Below are 20,822 nucleotides of genomic sequence, written 5' to 3' on the forward strand. Positions count from 1 at the left end.
TTGGGAGTCTGAGAATGGGATTGTGAGTGAAGGCCAGCTTGGGCAGAAAAGTGTGTGAGGCCCCTTAACATTTAGTTGTGTTCAGTGATACATACCTAGCATCCCAAGCTACATGGGAGGCTGAGTCTAGGAGGATAGCACGTCTAGGCTAGCAGAAAAGTCTGTGAGAGTCCATCTCCACAGAGAGAAGCTGAATATGGTAGCAAGTGCCTATAATCCCAGCAGTGAATGAGGTGAGCTTAAATTCAGGGAATTGCAGCACAGGCACTTGGCCAAATCCTGTCTCTAAAATAACCAGCAAAGGGTCTGGCAATGTGACTTAATGGTCTAGTGCTTGCCTAGCATGCATGAAGCCCTGGGTTTGATTCCTCAGTGCCACATAAACAGAAAAAAGTTGGAAGTGGCACTGTGGCTCAGTGGTAGAGTACTAGCCTAGACCACAGAGAGGCTCAAGGACAGTACCCAGGCCCTGAGGTCAAGCTCCAGGACCAGCAAACTAAATAAAATAATCAGCAAAGACAGGACTGGAGGCATGGCTCAAGTGGTAGAGTGCCAGCCTAGCAGGTGTGAGGTTCTCAGTTTAGACACCACACACACACACACACACACACACACACACACACACACACACACACACACACACACACACACACACACACACACACACACACACACACACACACACACACACACACACACACACACACACACACACACACACACACACACACACACACACACACACACACACACACACACACACACACACACACACACACACACACACACACACACACCCCAACTCTCCCAGTTATTGTAATGTTCCTCTGTTCCTTAAATATTTACCTAACTGGGTGAGTATAGATGAATGAGATAGTTGCCCTAGTTTATAGTCTAGAAGTTTTTGTCATGCAGCCTAGGTAGGTGTGTGTGTGTGTGAGTGTGTGTGTGTGTGTCTGTGATCTTTTTTTTTTCTTTTATTTGTGAACATACTGTACAGAGGGGTTACAATTACATGGGCAGGATAATGCATACATTTCTTACCAAGCATTGCAGCCTCCTCCTTTGTTTACCCTTCCCCTCCCTTCCCAGCCTCCCCCCCCCACCAATCCTTCCTCCCCTTCCCCCCCCACCAACATTGTAAAGCTCGTTTTTGACATGACAATTTGTACTTCTCATTGTTGCAACAGGTCCACCTGAATCCTTAAACGACTTGTTTTTCCCCATCTCCTCCACAAGTTATACTGACATCAAATATATTGAAAGCGGGGGTTATACTGTGGGGGAGGGACATACAAAGCAACAAAGAAATAATCTTATAAATGTGTTAGAAACACATGCATGAAAGAAAAAAAAACATTAAAATACCTATCTAAGGGTTCATTTTCCTAACATTACATTATCTGTGTGTCTGTGATCTTTAAATACATTTTTCCAGCATTGTCTGATAATCTTCCAACTACTTGTGGTTAAAAGTATGCCAACATTGTCTCTGTACACAAAAACAGTGTGAATGAATTAGTGGTTTTCTTCCGTACATATACATCTACTATCTTTATATGTGTCATAAAGCATAGTCCTATGGAAACTTAAATAAACCTAGCTTGGCTGAAGTTATATGTAAATTAATTGTATTGACATTATCTCTCTTATGCATTTGGATTCTCAAGAGTAAATAATTTTGTATTTGTTTCAATAGGAACAACTTTTCAACCTAATAGCAACTCCTATGTTAATCCTGATCACTTGAACTATTTCCGGTTTGCTGGACAGATTTTGGGACTAGCTTTGAACCATAGGCAGTTGGTCAATATTTACTTTACACGATCATTCTACAAGCACATTCTTGGTATGATTCTATTATTATTTCTATATAGTCATTTGCTTACATTGCTTTCCTTATAACTTTCGGAGAAAACAAAGGCGATAAACATTTGCATTTTAGGTGAGATAATTGCTCTTTTGTAAGGTATTGGGGTGCATAAATAAAGAAAAATAATCTGCTTTTTAAAGGAAAAAGACAAGTTATTTCTCCTTATTTAGTGTGTGTATACATTTTAGTATGAGTATGTTTAAGAAAATGGACAATTTTGAAGTTTATAATAACTTGTTGGGTAACTATTTTAGAGAAAGATTACATTGTAAAAGATATAGAAGAAACAGGTTTAATTTAACAGACCTTCAAATTTAGGAACTAATATCTATTTAAAATATGCTTTGAATTGGTTATATTTTGCAGTTTTTCAGAGAATCTGTAGAGGGCAGTATTTTACCATTATATAGATAAAGGCAGAGCATTAGACTGTAAACTGCTGAATTTTTTCATTTTTTAGGTATTCCTGTAAATTACCAAGATGTGGCATCCATTGATCCAGAATATGCCAAAAATTTGCAATGGATTTTAGATAATGATATTAGTGATTTGGGGTTAGAGTTAACCTTTTCTGTTGAGACTGACGTGTTTGGAGCAATGGAAGAGGTGCCTTTGAAACCTGGGGGTGGAAGTATTCTTGTGACACAAAATAACAAAGTGAGTATTCCAATTTTTACTTCAGTCATTGATTGTAATTTAGCCCTTTGAGTTTGCCAGTTACTCTAAATTATTCTCGTACTTGATAGCAAAACTTTATTATAGTTTGGAATAGATTAAAACTTTAAATGAACAAAACTATCAAATATGAAACTTTGAATTGGAAAGGATTATCTCAATATTGAGGTAGCTATGCTGAGATGGCTCCTAAAACAATCTAGAAAACTATGCAGTATATATTATATAAATTGGGCATTTTGAAAATTTTGATTATAAATTTAGACTATGTAGTCATAACTAGTTCATTTTCTGTGTGTGTGTGTGTGTGTGTGTGTGTGTGCGTGTGTGTGTGTGCGCACGCGTGCGTGCATGTGTGCTGGTCCTGCTATTTGAACTCAGAGCCTAGGGACTGTCCCTGAGCTTTTGTGCTCAAGGCTAGTGCTCTTCCTCTCTTTGAAGCACAGCTCCATTGCAGCTCCATTTCCAGCTTTTTGGTAGTTAATTGTAGATAAGAGCCTCACAGACTATCACTCAGACTGGCTTTGAACTGTGATACTCTGATCTCAGGCCCCTGAGTAGCTAAGATTACAGATGTGAGCCCCTGGCACCTGGCTGTACCTTGTTTTTTTTTTAATCTCAAGGCTGGCACTGGTACTTCAGCTGCAGTTCCACTTCAGGATTTTTGGTATTAGAGATAGAAGTTAAACGGACTTTCCTGCTCAGGCTGGCTTTCAACCTCAGTCTTCAAATTTTACCCTCCTGAGTATCTAGGATAACAGAACCATTGGCACCAAGCCTTAGTTCATATTTTTAAAGCATGATTATAGAGTTATAATATACACAAGAGGAACTACCAATGTTTAAACTTCATATATGCTTTTGAGTCCAGTATATCTTACTTCTTTCTTATAGTTAAAGTTTCTAACTTGTTTTCTAAATTTATTATTTTATCTTTATACATACTGTTATTAGATCTTGGAATTTATTTTGAAATTTATATTGCTATAAAAATGTTTATCAAGCCATTTTGTAAGATACAGATTTAGTAAAATGGATTATGTTTAGAAAGACTTGGTTATATCATAACATCTCAGCTACTCAATTTTCTATTCAAAGCATTAAGATAATCAGAATCATTAACATTTTGTAAAATAAAAAGATACAAAAGCTAGTTCTTTCTGTATATTATTTTATAAACATACTCTTACATATCTGAAAGTCTGTTAGGCTACCTAATTTTATTTTCTGAAACATATATCATTTATGGGAAATAAAATCAGATACTTATGCCTAGAAAGTTTTTAGTCTATATTCTGATTTTTTTCAGTAGGGTCCGAAGCCCAAAGTGTTCTGGGCAAAAGATGGTGCTAAACCCAAGTTTCCTGTTCTCAAGTGTAATGCAAAATTAGTCATGTCAAGGAAAAACTTACTTGGTTTTAAATATAACAAGTCATATTATGCTACAGATTAAAATAGTAAAATGATTAAAATTTAAATCTATATGAGTTTGGCAGTGAATGAAATATTTTAAGCGGGCTCCAGTTTCTCATTCCTGTAAATCTAGCTACTCAGAAAGATGTGATTTGAGGATTGAGGTTCGAAGCTATCCTAAGACAGGAAAGTCTGTGAGACTGGAAGTAGAGGCTATGGCTATGATAACGTGTTAGTTTTGAGCAAAAGAAGCTCAGGGATAATGCCAGGACTTGAGTTCAAGTCTAGGACTGACACCAAAATAAATAAAAGCAGAATAACTTCGAAATCTGTTAGATTATTCACTTAGCAGTACATTTGTTGTTTTATACTGAACATAATGAAATCACAGAATCTTTAAGCAAGTGATTGTTTTTGAAGAAAAAAAAAACTATAAACATGATTCCTATATGTGAAGTCTATATCTGGAGAGTAGATGTGTCATCCCTCTCAGATATATTTAATACAACGAAGTATAAAGGCCCTAAACAATTGTGTGATATATAGTTCTGTCTACTCTACCTCTTAGCAATTCTCTCTTACTCTGAGTTTTATCTTGACTTTTCAAAATAAATGTCTCAGTATGCTGATGAATTATTTTACATTTTGGCCTTTTATTAAAAATCTGCAAAGACTGAACACAAATAAATGATTGCTTATAAATAATGCTATGCTGAGCTGGGATCTGAGGGCTCACACCTGTAATCCTAGCTACTCAAGAGGCTGAGATCTAAGGACTGCAGTTTGCGGCAAGCCTGGGAAGGAAGCCCATACACATTTTTTTCCAAGTAACTATCACAAAAAAGACAGAAGTGGAACTGTGACATAAGTAGTAGATTATCAGCTTTGAGTGAAAAAACTAAGGGACAGTATTCATCACTGAAAGCTTAAAGTTCTTTTACAAGAATAAGTAGATAAAAGAAAAGGAGAGTCATGACTTTTATGATGAAATATCTTCTGATAATTTATCAGTATACCCTTATTTCTAAGATCACAAACTGAGTTATAAGGATTGATAGTTTGAAAAAAAAAAGCGCATTGTGCTTGTGATATAGTTGAAAATGGAACATTCTCAAAGGCATGAGTATTAAAGGCTTACCTTAGCTTGGGAGATGGTAGGAACTTTAAGAAGTAATTGTAGTAATTAGAAGCCCAGTCCTACTGTAGCCCTGTCCTGTTTCTTTATGAGCTCTCCTACCCATTAGGTGAAGCTTATTCTACCACACATTCCACTATGATGAGCTGCTTCTCCATAGGCACAGAAGTAGCAGGGTCAGGACTGAAACTGAAAACCATGAGCCAAGATAAACTTTTTCTCTTTAAAGTTGAATATCTCAGATATTTTGTTACAGTATTATGGGGACAGATGAACATACCTTGGAACAAACGCAGTCATTGAAAACAGTGATTTCATCTTCAGACACATGATTTCAAGTAGACTGCAGCTAAGGAAAAAATGCTCAGGATGCACAAAGTTTGGTATAGTTCTGTGGATGCTTGATTTATTTTTCCCATAATGCTACCCAACTTCCAATAAAATCAGACTTCCAATAAATCTAAAATTTCACCTACCACTGAAATTATGTCCATTAATTTTTACTTGGCTTTTTGAGCACTATTTGCTTTTTTGGGATTCATGTTTTCATATTCAAATTAAGGACAGAAACAGCTGATCACAACTGATGGTAATATGAGACTGACTTGAGCTTCTTTGCATCTACTAATCTGTGTACTGTATATGCAGGAATTTAATTTAATTTTGTGTATATGTATATATTATACATTGATTCTTACATGTATACTAATTTTAATGTGTATTGCGTACATATATAATTCATTTTTGGTCTATGTCAGAATTCAATTTTATGACTAACTTAATTTTTTTTTTTTTTTGTCAGTCATGGGGCTTGAACTCTGGGCCTGGGTGCTATCCCTGAGCTCTTCACCTCAAGGCTTTACCACTTGAGCCATAGTACCTTTTCTGGTGGTTTATTGGAGATAAGAGTCTCACGGACTTTTCTGCCTGGGCTCGCTTTGAGCAGTGATCCTCAGCTCTCAGCCTTCTGAATAGCTAGGAAAAGAGGTGTGAGTCACTGGCACCCAGCTAAATATTTTTTTTATTGTCCGTCATGGGGTTTGGGTTCTGTCCCTGATCTCTTTTGCCCAAAGCCACTCTACCACTTTGAGCCACAGTACCACTTCTGGTTTTCTGGTGGTTAGTTGGAGATAAGTGTCTCATGGACTTTCCTGCCTAGCCTGGCTTTGAACCATGATCCTCATATCTCATCTTCCTGAGTAGCTAGGATTATAGGTGTGAGCCACCAGCACCTGGCCATGACCAGCCAAATTGTAAGTGATACAGTTTTCTATGATTAAAATTATGTTTTAGGGCTGGGAATGTGGCTTAGTGGTAGAATGCTTGCCTAGCCTGCATGAAGTCCTGGGCTGGATTCCTCAGTACCACATAAACAGAAAAAGCCAGAAGTTGTACTTTGGCTCAAGTGGTAGCCTTGAGCAAAAGAAGCTTGGGGACAGTACCTAGGCCCTGAGCTCAAGCCCCAGGACTGGCAAAAAGAAAAAAGAAAAAGAAAATTAGGTTTTATGACAAAATTGTGAAAATAGCTTGTCTTAACTCAGATTTAAATTGATTATGCTAAAATTGGTCATTTTATCAAGTTTAAAGTATATGTTAGTGAAGCTGGGCACTGGTGGCTCACACCTGTAATCCTAGCTACTCAGGAGGCTGAGATCTGAGACTTGCAGTATGAGGCCAGCCTGATCAAGAAAGTCCATAGGACTCTTTATCTCCAGTTAACCACCGGAAAACCAAAAGTGGAGCTGTGGCTCAAAGTGGTAGAGTGCTAGCCTTGAGCAAAAGAGCTCAGGGATAGCGCCCAGGCCCAGAGTTCAAGCCCCATGACACACATACCACAAAGTATATGTTAGTGAACTTGATAAATGTATTCATTTATTTTATTATCTATTTGTTGAAAAACTTCAAAAGTAGCAGCTACTTTTTTTGGAGCTTGGATTATACACTGGTAAAACAAAAACACCAAAATTACTGTCTGCAGAGAAATTACATTCTAGTGATGCATTGCAGTTAGAAAGACCTAGAAGTATAAAAACACAGATGCCTGAATGAGCTGATGTTAGGAAAATAGTTGAAAGCCAAGGAAATTACAATTGAATAAGCAGGAAAGAGAAGGCACTGTGATGAGCAAGCAAGGCAGAGACTAGATCATTTGGATCCTTAAGACTAGGAAAGGAGCCAGGTACTGGTGGCTCATGACAGTAATCTTTTACACAGGAGGCTAAGATCTAAAGATCACCTATCTGGGCAGAAAAGTCCGTAAGACTCAGTTAAACAACAAAAAGTTGAAAGTGGAGGTATGGCTTAAGTAATAGAGTGACTGCTTTGAGCAAAAAAAAAAACCAAGCAAGAGCACAATGTCCTCCAGCACCAGTGTGTGTGTGTGCGTGCGCACAACACACACACACACACACACACACACACACAAAGGTATTTGCTTTTTATTAAAATGTCTTGGGATGTTATTATAGAATTCGAACATTAGGATATGATCTTAAATTATTTGTCTATAGTATTTAAAGCCTCCGTGGTTGTGGTGTGGAGATAAATTAGTAACGGGCAAAAATGGAACCAGATATTAAATGTTACAGTCATATAGTTGAGAAATAATGGTGTGGTGTAGCGTTCTAGAGTAGAAGAAGAAGGTAAAATCAGATCAAGTTTTTTTTTAACAGTTACGTTTGATATCATGCACTCATAAGAAGATATCAAGTCACAGGTTACTAAGATTTTGGCCTAATTGCTTAGTGTGTAGTGGTTTAAGAGTTTATTGAAATGTGTGATTAGTGCCAAATTACTGTTTAAATTTTACCTCTTGAATAATAATTGTTTTCAATGTTATTTTAAGTATGAGAAAAATTTAAAAATTCTTTTTTTTAATAGGCAGAATATGTTCAACTTGTTACTGAACTTCGAATGACAAGAGCCATTCAGCCTCAGATTAATGCTTTTCTACAGGGCTTTCATATGTTCATTCCACCGTCGCTCATACAGCTTTTTGATGAGTATGAATTGGTAAGGAAAAATGAATTTTGTTGCTACATAAGAGCACAAAATTCTAGTCGATGTAATTAAAAAATTATTTTGGATTACTACATTGAATATAATAAAGTACAATGATGCACTGTGGTTTAAATTTATGTCTCATAAAATATAAGTGCCTTTTAATTTTGTTATATGAATGATAGGAACATATATACCTTCATATTTTTAGATTATATAGAAATTATTTTTTGTAAAAATAATCAGAATTCATAATATGGTGTTTGTAAAGTGCTTCGAGTTTCTTGAGAATAGTTTCACAATTTTATTCATAATTGTTCACAATGAAAAAATTTAATATTAAAGCTTATCATCAGCCTAGAAGGGAAAAGGATTAAACTTATGAATAGTAAGAAGCATGTAAAATGGATTCTTTGTCCCTTTTGATAGATCTCTATTATGGTCCTGTCAGGGAACAGAATTTTCCCAGTAGGTCCAACTAAGAAAACATTAACAAAGGGATCATTACAGGGGTATTTATAAGGAATAAAGAAGGTCTGGTGAGTTCTGAAGTTCTGAAGAGACAGTTGGAAGAATTACTGTGAAAAGTTTGAGACTGAATTTTCAAGGAAGGCATTTATTCTGGTGGTAGACATAGTTTAGGAGACTGGGCTACTACAAATATGTGATAAGAAGCAAAGAATGTGGTCACCTTTAGACTCTATGTTAACCACAGACCATATTAAATGTATAGCAGCAAAGTAAGAGAGCCAGTCTAGTGGAAAATGTTTTGGGGAGTGGACAAGGAGACTGAGTTAGGACATCTTTCCCAAGTAAATTGGCTAGAAGATTAAAACACACACTATACTAGCAATCTGTTTTTGGTCTTGAGACCCCTTATAATAAGTTTCTGTTTAGCTGAGATAAGCCAAGATAACGTAGGTTATTTATTATGTTTGAAATTAAATCAGAAATGTAAAGTAATTAATTACTACAACACATGAATAAATCATATTTAAAGTGAAAAGTTTTATTCCATGGACAAAACAAAAATCCTGGGAAAAGTAGTATTAACATATTTGTAAATTCATAATATCTGGCTAAATAGAAGACGACTGTATTCTCCTGTATGGTTGTGCTGTATTGTTTGGATTAAGTATATGGGGAAAATGCATTTCATACAGATAGAAAAGGAAGAACAATGTAGACTCACTGAAGAGATCTCAAAACTTCTAAGAGTTCTTAGACATTAATTGCATTAATTTTGTTTGGAGCATACTCTATACTTGTAAGGTATATGTTGATAGTAGTTGCTATAGGAGACAGGACTTTGAACCACATTGTATCTATGTCCTTGTAAGAAACGGTGAGGTCTGGCTGTGTAAGTATAGGCAATCTTTCCCATGTACTATGTGAATGTGAGCATATTCAACTGAAACATGAAGTGATTTATTAGAGATATGAGCAAGCTCTTCTTATGTCTTTTTCCCCCCTTGGAAAACCTAATGGTAAATGTTTTGCTTTTCTTAATTGCATTTTTAGTTACATGACTCAGATTTTAAATTTATGTAAATGATATCCCCCCCCCTTTTTTTTTTTTGTCGGTCATGGGGCTTGAACTCTGGGCCTGGGTGCTGTCCCTCAGCTCTTCAGCTCAAGGCTAGTGCTCTACCACTTGAGCTACAGCGCCACTTTCGGTTTTATGGTGGTTTATTGGCGATAGGAGTTTCAGGTCTTTCCTGCCCGGGCTGGCTTTGAACCTCGATCCTCAGATTTCAGCCTCCTGAGTAGCTAGGATTACAGGCATGAGCCATCAGTGCCTGGCATAAATGATATTCTTAGGAAAAAGCCAATCAAAAGTCATGAGGGAAAGTTGGGAATGTAGTTCAAGTGGTAAGCCGGGCGCCGGTGGCTCACGCCTGTAATCCTAGCTATTCAGGAGGCTGAGATCTGAGAATCACGGTTCAAAGCCAGCCCAGGCAGGAATCTCTTATCTCTAATAAACCACCAGAAAACCGGAAGTGGCACTGAAGCTCAAGTGGTAGAGCACTAACCTTGAGCTGAAGAGCTGAGGGACAGCGCTCAGGCCCAGAGTTCAAGGCCCACAACGGACAAAAACAAACAAAACAAGAGTGTTTGACCAGCATGTTTAAGGTCTTTGATGGAAAAGTAAAAACAACCCAAAAGTCATTAGAAATGGTTGTTGTTACTGTTTTTTAATCATTTAGGAGAAAGTTGACTTTTCAGAGAAGAATTCGTAAAAGGCAAAGAATTTTTTTTGAAAAATAACTTTTATATTACCTTTTTTATCTTAGTAATAAGAATTTCTTGATGAACTTTCCTTTTACTTACACACATTTTTCTTCAGGCCTTTATTCTCACTCAGCTTGAGAACATAGTTTCGTAATAGAATTGGACATACTTGCAAATAATCAGAAAGTAAAAACAAAGGTTATGTTTATGAAAGTCATGATATAAACTGATGTTTCATATGTTTATGTGTAGCATATAAACTACCCTCTCCTTTTATGTTTTTATCAAATTGAATCGATGGACATCTCCCTATCTTGCAGTATTTGAAGTCATCTGTACCAAGGATTTTCTCTCATGCAGTGCTTGTTATTGATGACATGTGGCAACTGTCACAGAAATAAACCCGTTTTATATGGGATTAATTTCTAATTAAGGCAAATTTACTATTTAAATGTAATAACTTTTTTTTCCAAAGAAGATTAATGAAATATTTTCTTCTTCCCCCAAGGAACTATTGCTTTCTGGCATGCCAGAAATTGATGTGAGTGATTGGATAAAAAATACAGAATACACAAGTGGCTATGAAAGAGAAGATCCAGTTATTCAGGTAAAATTTCTCCAGAGCTTAGAATGAAGTTAAGTTTGCCATTTAATTTTGTAAGCTTTTCAGCAGTATTGGATGAAATCCTACATTAATTAACAAAGTAAGTTTTCCCCTAAATTCTTCTTGTGGGAATATTGCATATGAAAGCTTTGTCTGAATCATTTTTGATAAATGAGTTTCAAAGAATAAATATGCTCTATGAATATTGCATTTTTCTCTGGTTTTAATAAATCTACATTTGCTCTGAAATGGGAGCTTAGTTTTTTGTTGTTGTTGTTGTTGTTGTTAGTGGTTCTGGGAAGTTGTGGAAGACATTACTCAAGAGGAAAGAGTTCTTCTTTTGCAGTTTGTTACTGGCAGGTAAGAAGTATTGATTATAAAAAAGTATTTAATGTATTTTATTACCAATGGTAAGGAAAAATATTGAAGATGAAGAATTATTACTTTGAATTTTTATTTCTTTCGTATTGCAGATTTAAGTAACCAGGTATTAAAAATGAAAACATTTTCAGTAGTACTCATCAAATGTATAACATTAAAACTCCAACCAATGCTATCAGAGTATTTGATAATTCTGTCATGTTTTCATTCTGTATTGTGAATGATAGTAGCTAAAGTTTTAGTGTTTGTATATTGCTTGTTTGGTTTAATAGTAGATACTCAGTTTTCCCTGGATAACATACATATACTAACATGCCCTTATGCATAAACATCTTTTTTGTCTAGTTTTTTTTTTTTTTTGGTTGTGGGGCCTGAACTCTGGGCCTGGGCACTGTCGCTCAGCTCTTCAGCTCAAGGCTAGCACTCTACCATTTGAGCTACAGCGCCACTTCTGGCCTTTTCTGCTTATGTGGTGCTGAGGAATCGAACCCAGGGCCTCAGGCATGCAAGGCAAGTGCTCTACCACTGAGCTACCTTCCCAGGTTTCCAATTCTCTTAAAATGTTGAAGTATTAAGATTCTTGGCCTGTAAAGAAAATGTGTTTCAAAACAGCATTGAGATTTTATCTCAGAATGACTATCATCAAGAATAGGAACAACAAATACTGTTGAGGATTCAGAACAGAAGAAATACTATTATGCTGTTGATGAGAGTATAAGTTAGTATAATCACTATGGAAAAAGAAGGTATGGATATTTGTCAAAAAACTAAAATTATGACTGCCCTTTGATCCAGTGATCCCACTCTTGACCATTTATCCAAAACATTTCATATCAGGATATAATAAACATAACTGCATACCAGGTACATTACTGTACTTACTGTTCATGATAACCAAGTAATGGAAACAGCCCAGAAACCTTATAACTGATAAATAGATAAGAAAAACACACATATGCACAGTGGAATTCTATTCATCAGAATTATTTAAATATAATTTTATTATTTATTCATCTTTTAGAAAGTTATTTCTGGGTACTCTTTTATGTTAAATTTTCTACCTGCCTATATGTATGCCAATACTACACTAACCATTTACTTACTACTGTATTAAGCTTGGTGGTTCATGCCTGTAATCCTAGCTACTTAGGAAGCCGAGATCTGAGGATCGTGGATCAAAATCAAGATGGGGCAGGAAAGTCCATGAGACTCTTACTTCCAGTTAACTGCCCAAAAATAGCCAGAAATTAGAACTGTGGCTCAAGTGGTAGTGTGCCAGCCTTGAGCACAAAAGCTCAGGGGCAGTACCCAGGCCCTGAGTTCAAGCCCTAGGACCAGAACCAAAAGGAATGAATGAATGAATGAATAAATAAATAAATAAATAAATAAACAAATAAACCAAGATGTGAGAGGTTCTATATGTGTTTTATTTTTTTGAATACTGTTTTGAGTGTTTGTGACCAACTTTTTAAAGTAGGCACACTTATGCTTCGTTGTATGTTGCACAAGCTGGCCTTAAGCTTCAACTTCCCCCAAAGCTTGGGACTACAGATGTACATTACCCTGGCTATGCTTGTGCTCTGAATTATATGGTAGAAATTGATTTAAATTATACTCATTCTTTTAATTTTTTTTATTTTTTATTTTATTTTATTTTTTTTGCCAGGCTTGGAGCTTAGACTCAGGGCCTAGGCACTGTTTCTGAGCTTCTTTTGCTCAAGGCTAGCACTCTACCACTTGAGCCACAGCTCCACTTCTGGCTTTTTCTTTTTATGGCTTCATGCATACTAGGCAAGTACTCTACCACTAAGCTACATTCTCAGCCCTAAATTCTACTCATTCTTCTATCCCTACATGTACATTTAGTGCCTATATGTTAAATATTTTCCTATAATCATTCTAATTTATATAAAAAACTGTAAGTATCTCATTTATTTATTATCTTACTATTTGCTATGTTGAGGATCATAATCAGGGCATCTTGCCTGGCTAGGCAAGTACTCTATGATTGAGCTACACTCTAGCCCACAGAATCTCATTATAAAAACAGCCAATTGTTTTGTAGGATCAGATTTTTAATCATGATATACTAATTTACTTTCAAATATATAGAAATTGAAAAGTAACTTGCTGGGTGCTGTTGGCTCATACCTGTAATTCTAGCTACTCAGGATGCTGAGATCTGAGGATATGCAGTTTGAAGCCCGCCCATGTAGCAAAGTCCATCATATGTATCTCCAATTAATGAGACTCTTACCTTCAATTAACAAACAAAAAGCTGGAAATGGGGCTAGGAATTGGCTTAGTGGTAGAGTGCTTGCCTAGCATGCATGAAACCCTGGGTTTAATTCCTCAGTACCACATAAACGGAAAAAGCTGGAAGTGGTGCTGTGGCTTATGGTAAAGTGCTAGCCTTGAGCACAGAGAGGCTCAAGAACAGTGCCCAGGTCCTACATTTAAGCTCCTGGACTGGCTACAAACAAAACAAAAAGCAGAAAGTGGAAGTGTGGCTCAAGTGGTAGAGTGTCATCCCTTAGTGCAAAGCTAATTGACAGCACCCTGAACCTGAGTTCAAGCCTCAGTGTGGGCACACACAAAAAAGTTATAATTACATTCTCTATAGCTGTGTACTCAAGATTAAATTTTTTAGTGTTGTATTATGCATTGAATTTTACTATTGTGGTTTCATTATGTTAGATGACATTTAAAAATCATTTTTTTATATTCTGACTAGAAAGAATAATTAAAAGAATTTTCTGATTTTCTCACTGTTGAGAACAGACCAGAATAAAGAAGGAAACCATTGGATTACAACATGTAAGAGCCTTAGTTGCTTAATCAAACATTCATTTATTTTTCAATATTTAATGTTCACTAGATGTCAGGCATTTTTGCCAACTCCAGGATTCAGATGTAAATATAACATGTTTATGAGTTCTTATTTTTTAGGGAAGTACATGAAAGTAAATAATTGTAAAATTAAAGTATCTTACTCAGTGTAATAGTAAAGTATGTGCTCTGGCCAGTTGAAAGTGTACTATACTTAATTGATAGAAATATGGTTTCCTATGGTAGCTTGCCAAGTGGCCACAAAGCAACATACAAAAATGAGTTAGGAGTTTTGCAGTTTCAAAAATATCATCTTGTTATTGCCAACAATGACATACACTTTTCCCTGATTTAGAAGTTGAAATATATCTGTTAAACATCTTTCATTTTATGATTTCTACTTATAATACCAATTGTTAGTTCCAGAGTTCCGCATGGTGGATTTGCCAATATCATGGGTGGAAGTGGATTGCAAAACTTTACAATCGCTGCTGTGCCATATACGCCAAATCTTTTACCAACTTCAAGCACATGGTAAGTTAAAGTAACTGATTCAAGTAAGTTATTTTTGTTAATTTAAAAAGATTGTTACTAGGTAATTTCAGCTGTGATGACTGTTTAGAATTTTGGAATTACAAATAGGTAAGAAGTTACATAGATAGTTTTTCCTCTTTTTTTTTGTTAATGGAAATACTTAGGAAAACCCTAACTGCCTAAAATATAATTGAATAGGATTGTGTCACTGACTATGTTGTCTTAAGTATCATTGAATTACACTGTTACTTATTTGAAGATGGAAAGAACTTATTTTCTTCCTCTACATTTGCATGCTGAAAGAAACTGCAATCAGCAATTTTTTTTTCTTTTTTTCTTCTTTTTAAGTACTACTTCAGGGTTTTCCAATTTGAATGCAAATTTGAGAGTTATGTTAATTATGAGTGGCATTTTCACTGGTAGGTAAAACAATAGAAATTTCATAGATTTTCTGTTTAATGGTGTATTTTTCTTTTAAAGCATCAACATGCTCAAGTTACCTGAATACCCAAGTAAAGAAATACTCAAGGACAGACTTCTTGTCGCATTACATTGTGGCAGCTATGGTTACACAATGGCATAATGAAGTCTGGAAAACTCATCTGACTAGTGATGCACAATTCAGAGTGGCAGAAGTAATTTAAGAAACTGTCAACAGAAATGCAGCCTAAATGTAATTGTAGGTAGGGCTGATGTTTAAAATTTATAAAGGATCAGGTTTTTATTTTTCCATCTTCTTTTCTCTTACTGTTTTTCTGTTTGTGATACAATTAGAAAATATAAAAATCACAGTAGAGTTTTTAAAATGCTAATCGAAAATAGAAACTATCTTTTGTTCATATTTCTGTACTATTATTAAGGTTGCATTAAGGTAAAATTTGTTTCCACATTCCACCTCTGCTATGTAATGGTCTTATAAAATGGTATTTTTCTCTTTATTTTCCTATGTATTAAATTATATGAGGACATCTGGCTGATAATGTTCTGCTGCATGTAAAGTACTATTTATATTTTGGAAAACTTGTATAGAATGGATTAATTTAGATTGTGTATAAAGTCACAAATATGTATTTTCCCACATATCTATATTGTAAGGAATTTTTTAGCTTTTTAGTATTTTGTTATATAATGTAAAATTCAGACTGACATGACTAGCAGCTTATGAAATGATATGTAATTTATATATTAAAGCCTACTCTATTATATGAATTATCTGTATCAGTGGTCAGTTTTCATGAAGTACATACTGTGGTCTCAAATTTGTCGTATACCTTAGTTTAGTTTATAATGAAAATAAAATTAAAATACAATTTTTTAACACATTTCTACATTTATCTGAGCTGTGATGACTCATTAGAAATAGTAATCTGATGTGCATACTGTAATTCACATATATAATGTTTCAGTTGTTGAATTAGCTTTTTGTGGTTAAATGTTAGGTTCAAGTGATACCTGCCTAATACAGAAAATTGGGAGTTTGAAGTTTTGGATGGTGTGTGAGGGAGACATAAGTAAGCAGTTCCAAGATAAGTAATTACAGTGTTCATGTAACAGTTCGTGTGAATGCCCATACACGTAGAAGCACTAATGGAAGCATTTGTAAAGTTTATTAGAACTTTGCTTCTGGAAATGAGAAATACACCATCCAGTGGCCTTATTTTATTTGTAGAATGACTTAAATAGATTTTCTCATGTGACCAACTGTATGTTTGTCCAGTGATTTGAGAGGCATTTATATTGAAAGTTGCAAAACAAGACCAAAAGATATAAAAATGTTTAACATATCACTTTGGGTCCTGTTGTGTTACTTTTTAAGATATTAAAATATTTTTCAACAGATGGCATGAGAAACTAGGAATACTTTAAAAATTATAATCAGCTCTAAAACAGATGGAGATTCTTTATTTAGAATAACTGAAACTAATACTATATAAATTTTTGATGTTTGAAATTACAAAAGAGGACATTATCTTGTTGGATGACAAATTTACAAATCTAGTTTTGTAGATACTAACTGGTTTTTGTGATTCTAGAATCTGATAGATCTCAGAGTTGTGACAGGTTCTGAGAACTCTTGTTTGCCAAGTGTGAAGAACCATTTGTGGGCAGAAAATGAAAATGAGGTACAGAAACAACTGTATTTGTTACAGCTCAGATTTTCTATTTTGAATATGGTTTAGGTGTTGTAGGGATTGGCTGGTGCTGGTCTGCAGTACTGCCTAAGGCTCTCTCTTATAGAAATGTAGTTCTAAGTTAGGCTTTCAGTAAATTTGTGTACTAAGGTAGATTGCAGTTTATTATATAGAGGTTCAGGAACAGAGGTTTCCTGTTTAACAGTTTCTCCCTTTTTGATGAGCTTCTCAATTTTGAGAAATTGACTAAAACTTTGAGCATTGTTACTTCTCTGTATTAGTGTCATAAATGGACCAGGTCTCTCAATGTCATATCAGTTGAATAATTGTTGATAGTCTTACTGAGCTAGTTGGAGTAGTCCTTAAACAAATGTAGTTGAACTGAGAGCAGTCAATGAATATGAGCACACATTAAAGACTTGGGAGCACTATAGTACACCAGGAAGACCATTATGATGACTATCAGGAGAATAATCCCAGAAGACTAAAGGATACTCCTTAATTAGAGCCCCTATAAACTGAACCAATTAACATCAAACAAGCCAAACTTTAGGCAGTGTAGATAGCTGAACTATTGAAAATTAGTGTGTTGTTGTCTGCATCCAGGATATGACGGTGATCAGAATAGAATGGGCTGACAAAAAGAGGTATCTAGTTATATTTTTAGTGTATCAATACAAGACATACTAATCTGGAGTTCTGTGAGAAGAATATAAAAGGTAGAAGACCTTTGGATAACCAGACTTGTCATCTACCAGTTGAGATCCTGCAAACCAACTTAGGTATTCTGTAAATACACCACATATTCTGTTTTCTTGAGAAACTTCCCAGTGTGTTCGGTAGCAGTTTCTCAAGAAAAACAGGAGGCTTAGCCACATCTTTTATTCAGAATTATAGTGGCAACATCAGGGGAATGATGTGTGTTATATTCACTTTTGTATAATACCATACATAAGCCTTTTACTTAAGCAAAATGATCTAAAGCTATATGATGTTCCATTAAGTTTTGTTCTCTCCTGTAACTAGAGTCTCATACTTGCTGACCAAAAATTACATTTTTGACCCAATTAAGTTTTTTTAAATTGTGGTATATGTATTATCATCTACTTTTTATAGGATGACTTGTTTGAACCCCTGTGAAGTCTTGTTGGCCACAAAGTCCAAGATTTTCCCTAATTTTTGGATTAGTTTCTAATTGTATACTACTGATACTCCATATTCCTCCATTGTCCTGATTAGAAAATTCCCTCAGTGAGAAAGCTTATTTTCATAAGCCCAGTGATAGTCCTGGGTTTTGTTAGAGGATAAGCTATAGGTAAAATCATACACAGATTATGGTCCTGTGGCTTTCTAGTAGGGGAAAAGGGAAGATTAGGGCAGCAGAAAATAAAAAGGAGTTTTGATGTGTGCTTGACAAGAAAGGAAGTTATATCTAGAATGCATTTGCTCATAGGGAGAAACTCCTTTGATTAGCTTAAGGTATATAGTTCTAAATATCTGGATGGCCCTTTTGACTTACAAGATTTCATACCCAAGATTTGAGGCCTTAAAGTTTTGATGAAGTATGGATGATAAGAACATTTTCTTTTTCTTTCTTTTTTTTTTTTTGCACTTTTTATTGTGATTAAGTGATTATATAAATTTCACAAATTTCACAGTATTGTGGGATAGTGATAGTTAAAATCACACATTCTAACCTTCATGGGGAAAATTGTCTTTATCATGGTCTATAAAATTTATGAGTTCTGTGAGCTTTAACAATGCAGTTATTTCTTCCACATTGGGTGATATGTACATAAGAAGAACATTTTCAACAGAAAGCAAGAACAGTTTCTTGTGTTTTGACAGTACTAGGATTTGTGCTTGTTAGACAACCACTTTACTGACTTATTGCACACCTCCAAGCCCTTTTTACTGTAGTTATTCTTCCTACAGGGTCTTGAACTTTTACCACTGGGCTTTCAGGTATAAACTATCACACTCAGCATTCATCCTTTGTTATTTTTGGAAGACTTTTTTTTTTTTTTTTTTTTATCAGTCCTAGGGCTTGAACTCTGGGCCTGGACTCTGTCCCTCAGCTCTTCAGCGCAAGGCAAGCGCTCTACCATTTGAGCCACAACGCCACTCCCAGTTTTATGGTGGTTTATTGGAGATAAGAGGCTCATGGATTTTTCTGCCCAGGCTAGCCGTGAACCATGATCCTCAGTTCTCAGCCTCCTGAGTAGCTAGGATTACATGTCTGGGCCACCTGCGCCTGGCTCATTTTTTAGGTTCTTGACTGTGAAAGATTTGCTTGTCCTTAGTTGGTGGCTCATGAAAAGTTTCCTTTACCTGCTGAAAATATACTTTGGCATAATGCAATAAAATCTTTTACCATTTAGTCTTGTCAGAATTTAGGAGCATGGGGGATACATTAATTTTGTTTTCCATGTCAGGATGTATCCCAGCGTGTAGTGCATGCTAGGCAAGTGCAGTGCCACTGTTGTATATCATCTACCAACACAGATTCTTTTATTAGGGACGTAAACCTTTCATTAGTTATTTTGTCAACTTAGATTTTCTAAGGAGGGATGTCAAAGTACAATATCTTTGACTAAGACAATCCAGTTAATTCAGTTAGCTTTGTGTAGATCTATTATATTTGTAATATTCAGTTGTTTCATAACTAATGATACAATACCTCTATCAGTTGATATTTCTCTAAGAATTCTGCACGAGAAAAGCAGCATCTGATTCATAGTCCTTAAACCAGTGTTGGCTACATAAGAGGTCTTAATGGGAATTTTTGGAACTGATCTGAAAAGTTAACTATATATTTGTGCTGCTGGCTATGGACTCTTTCCTCTGGTGACATCACTTGGGTAACAGCACAGTTCTTTGCTTGCCTGCTCAGAGTGGCTGGTTTGCACTTCAGATCATCTCAATCTGTATGACAATTGTAGCCACTGTTATGTGACACCTAGGACCACTTTCCCTCCATTTCAGTCATCCAGATTTTATTCCCTCACACAAATCATCAGATTATCAGTTTATAGTTTAAATGCTTTTGGAACATTAGATGTACAACATATTTTGAAGCACCAAGTATGCTTGAAATTAAACATTTTAATATAGCTAATAAAAGTTAATGACTACTCATGATCTATGATCTGACAATACATCTGTTCTTTCTCATTTTGAGATGATAAAATACCCAACTTAGCTTGTTGTGGCCCAGTGGTAAAGAAGAAATATAGCCCTATAATTACTTCAACTATCAGCTAATTAAGTTATAGTTTCACAACAGCCTTATTGTTTGCCTGTTAATAGGTTTTGTTATTTTGTTTATGTATGTATGTATATATGTATTTATTTGTGCTGGCCCTGAGGCTTGAACTCAGGGTCTGGGCACTGTCTGTGAGCTTTTTTGCTTGAGCCACAGTTTCTTTCCCAGTTTTTACTGCTTAAGCTTAATTGGAAATCAGTCTCAAGTACTTTACTGTCTGGGCTGGCTTCAAACTGTGATCATCAGATCTCAGCCTCCGGAGTAGTTTAGGATTACTGGCCTGAGTCATCAGCACCTGGCTAGAAGTCTTTTATAATGCATACAAAGAAACAGCATGAAGCAATGGAAACATAGAGGACTAAGAATCAGAAAACCCAGGTTTCAAATTGTAGTTACAAGTATTTCTGAAACTTTGAGCAAGTCACTACTTATCTAGTCTCTATTTCTTTGTAAACTGAAGAGATTAACTATAAATTAAAGTTGTACAAATCTGTAACAGGTAACTATAACATAGAACTAAAAAACTTTGAAAGGACATGCTAGCAGAAGTCTGCTTAAAGTAGCTTAAACCAAACCATAAAATTAGAACTTCTATTACTATTATTGACCATAAAAAAGACTTTATTGTCTAGCAGCTGTGGAAGTACATAGAAACAACAAAGCATGTTTCACAGAAAAGAAAAAGACTTGAAACAAGTTAATAGATCTTAAGTAGTGCCAGAATTTTTTTAAATTAGGTTTTTTTTTTG

At 35.4% G+C, this 20,822-nt stretch overlaps 1 protein-coding gene across 3 annotated transcripts in view; it reads left to right on the forward strand.

Moving 5' to 3' along the window:
• Positions 1–16,429, forward strand: part of Hace1 (HECT domain and ankyrin repeat containing E3 ubiquitin protein ligase 1) — a 65,016-nt gene extending 48,587 nt beyond the window's left edge. For 2 of the 3 annotated variants that reach the window (XM_070010996.1, XM_070010997.1), the window contains exons 18-24: positions 1,700–1,849; positions 2,334–2,530; positions 7,977–8,108; positions 10,837–10,935; positions 11,222–11,292; positions 14,563–14,676; positions 15,157–16,429. In XM_070010996.1, coding sequence (XP_069867097.1) covers positions 1,700–1,849; positions 2,334–2,530; positions 7,977–8,108; positions 10,837–10,935; positions 11,222–11,292; positions 14,563–14,676; positions 15,157–15,259 — 866 coding nt within the window. In that variant the 3' untranslated portion in view covers positions 15,260–16,429. Of the gene's footprint in view, positions 1–1,699; positions 1,850–2,333; positions 2,531–7,976; positions 8,109–10,836; positions 10,936–11,221; positions 11,293–14,047; positions 14,131–14,562; positions 14,677–15,156 lie in introns of those variants that run through there. The other variant, XR_011369450.1, reaches the window with a different exon arrangement.
• The last annotated feature ends 4,393 nt before the right edge of the window (positions 16,430–20,822 follow it).

Source organism: Dipodomys merriami, unplaced genomic scaffold, assembly GCF_024711535.1.
Source record: "Dipodomys merriami isolate MVZ:Mamm:240054 unplaced genomic scaffold, mDipMer1.0.p SCAF_8, whole genome shotgun sequence".
Lineage (NCBI taxonomy): Eukaryota > Metazoa > Chordata > Mammalia > Rodentia > Heteromyidae > Dipodomys > Dipodomys merriami.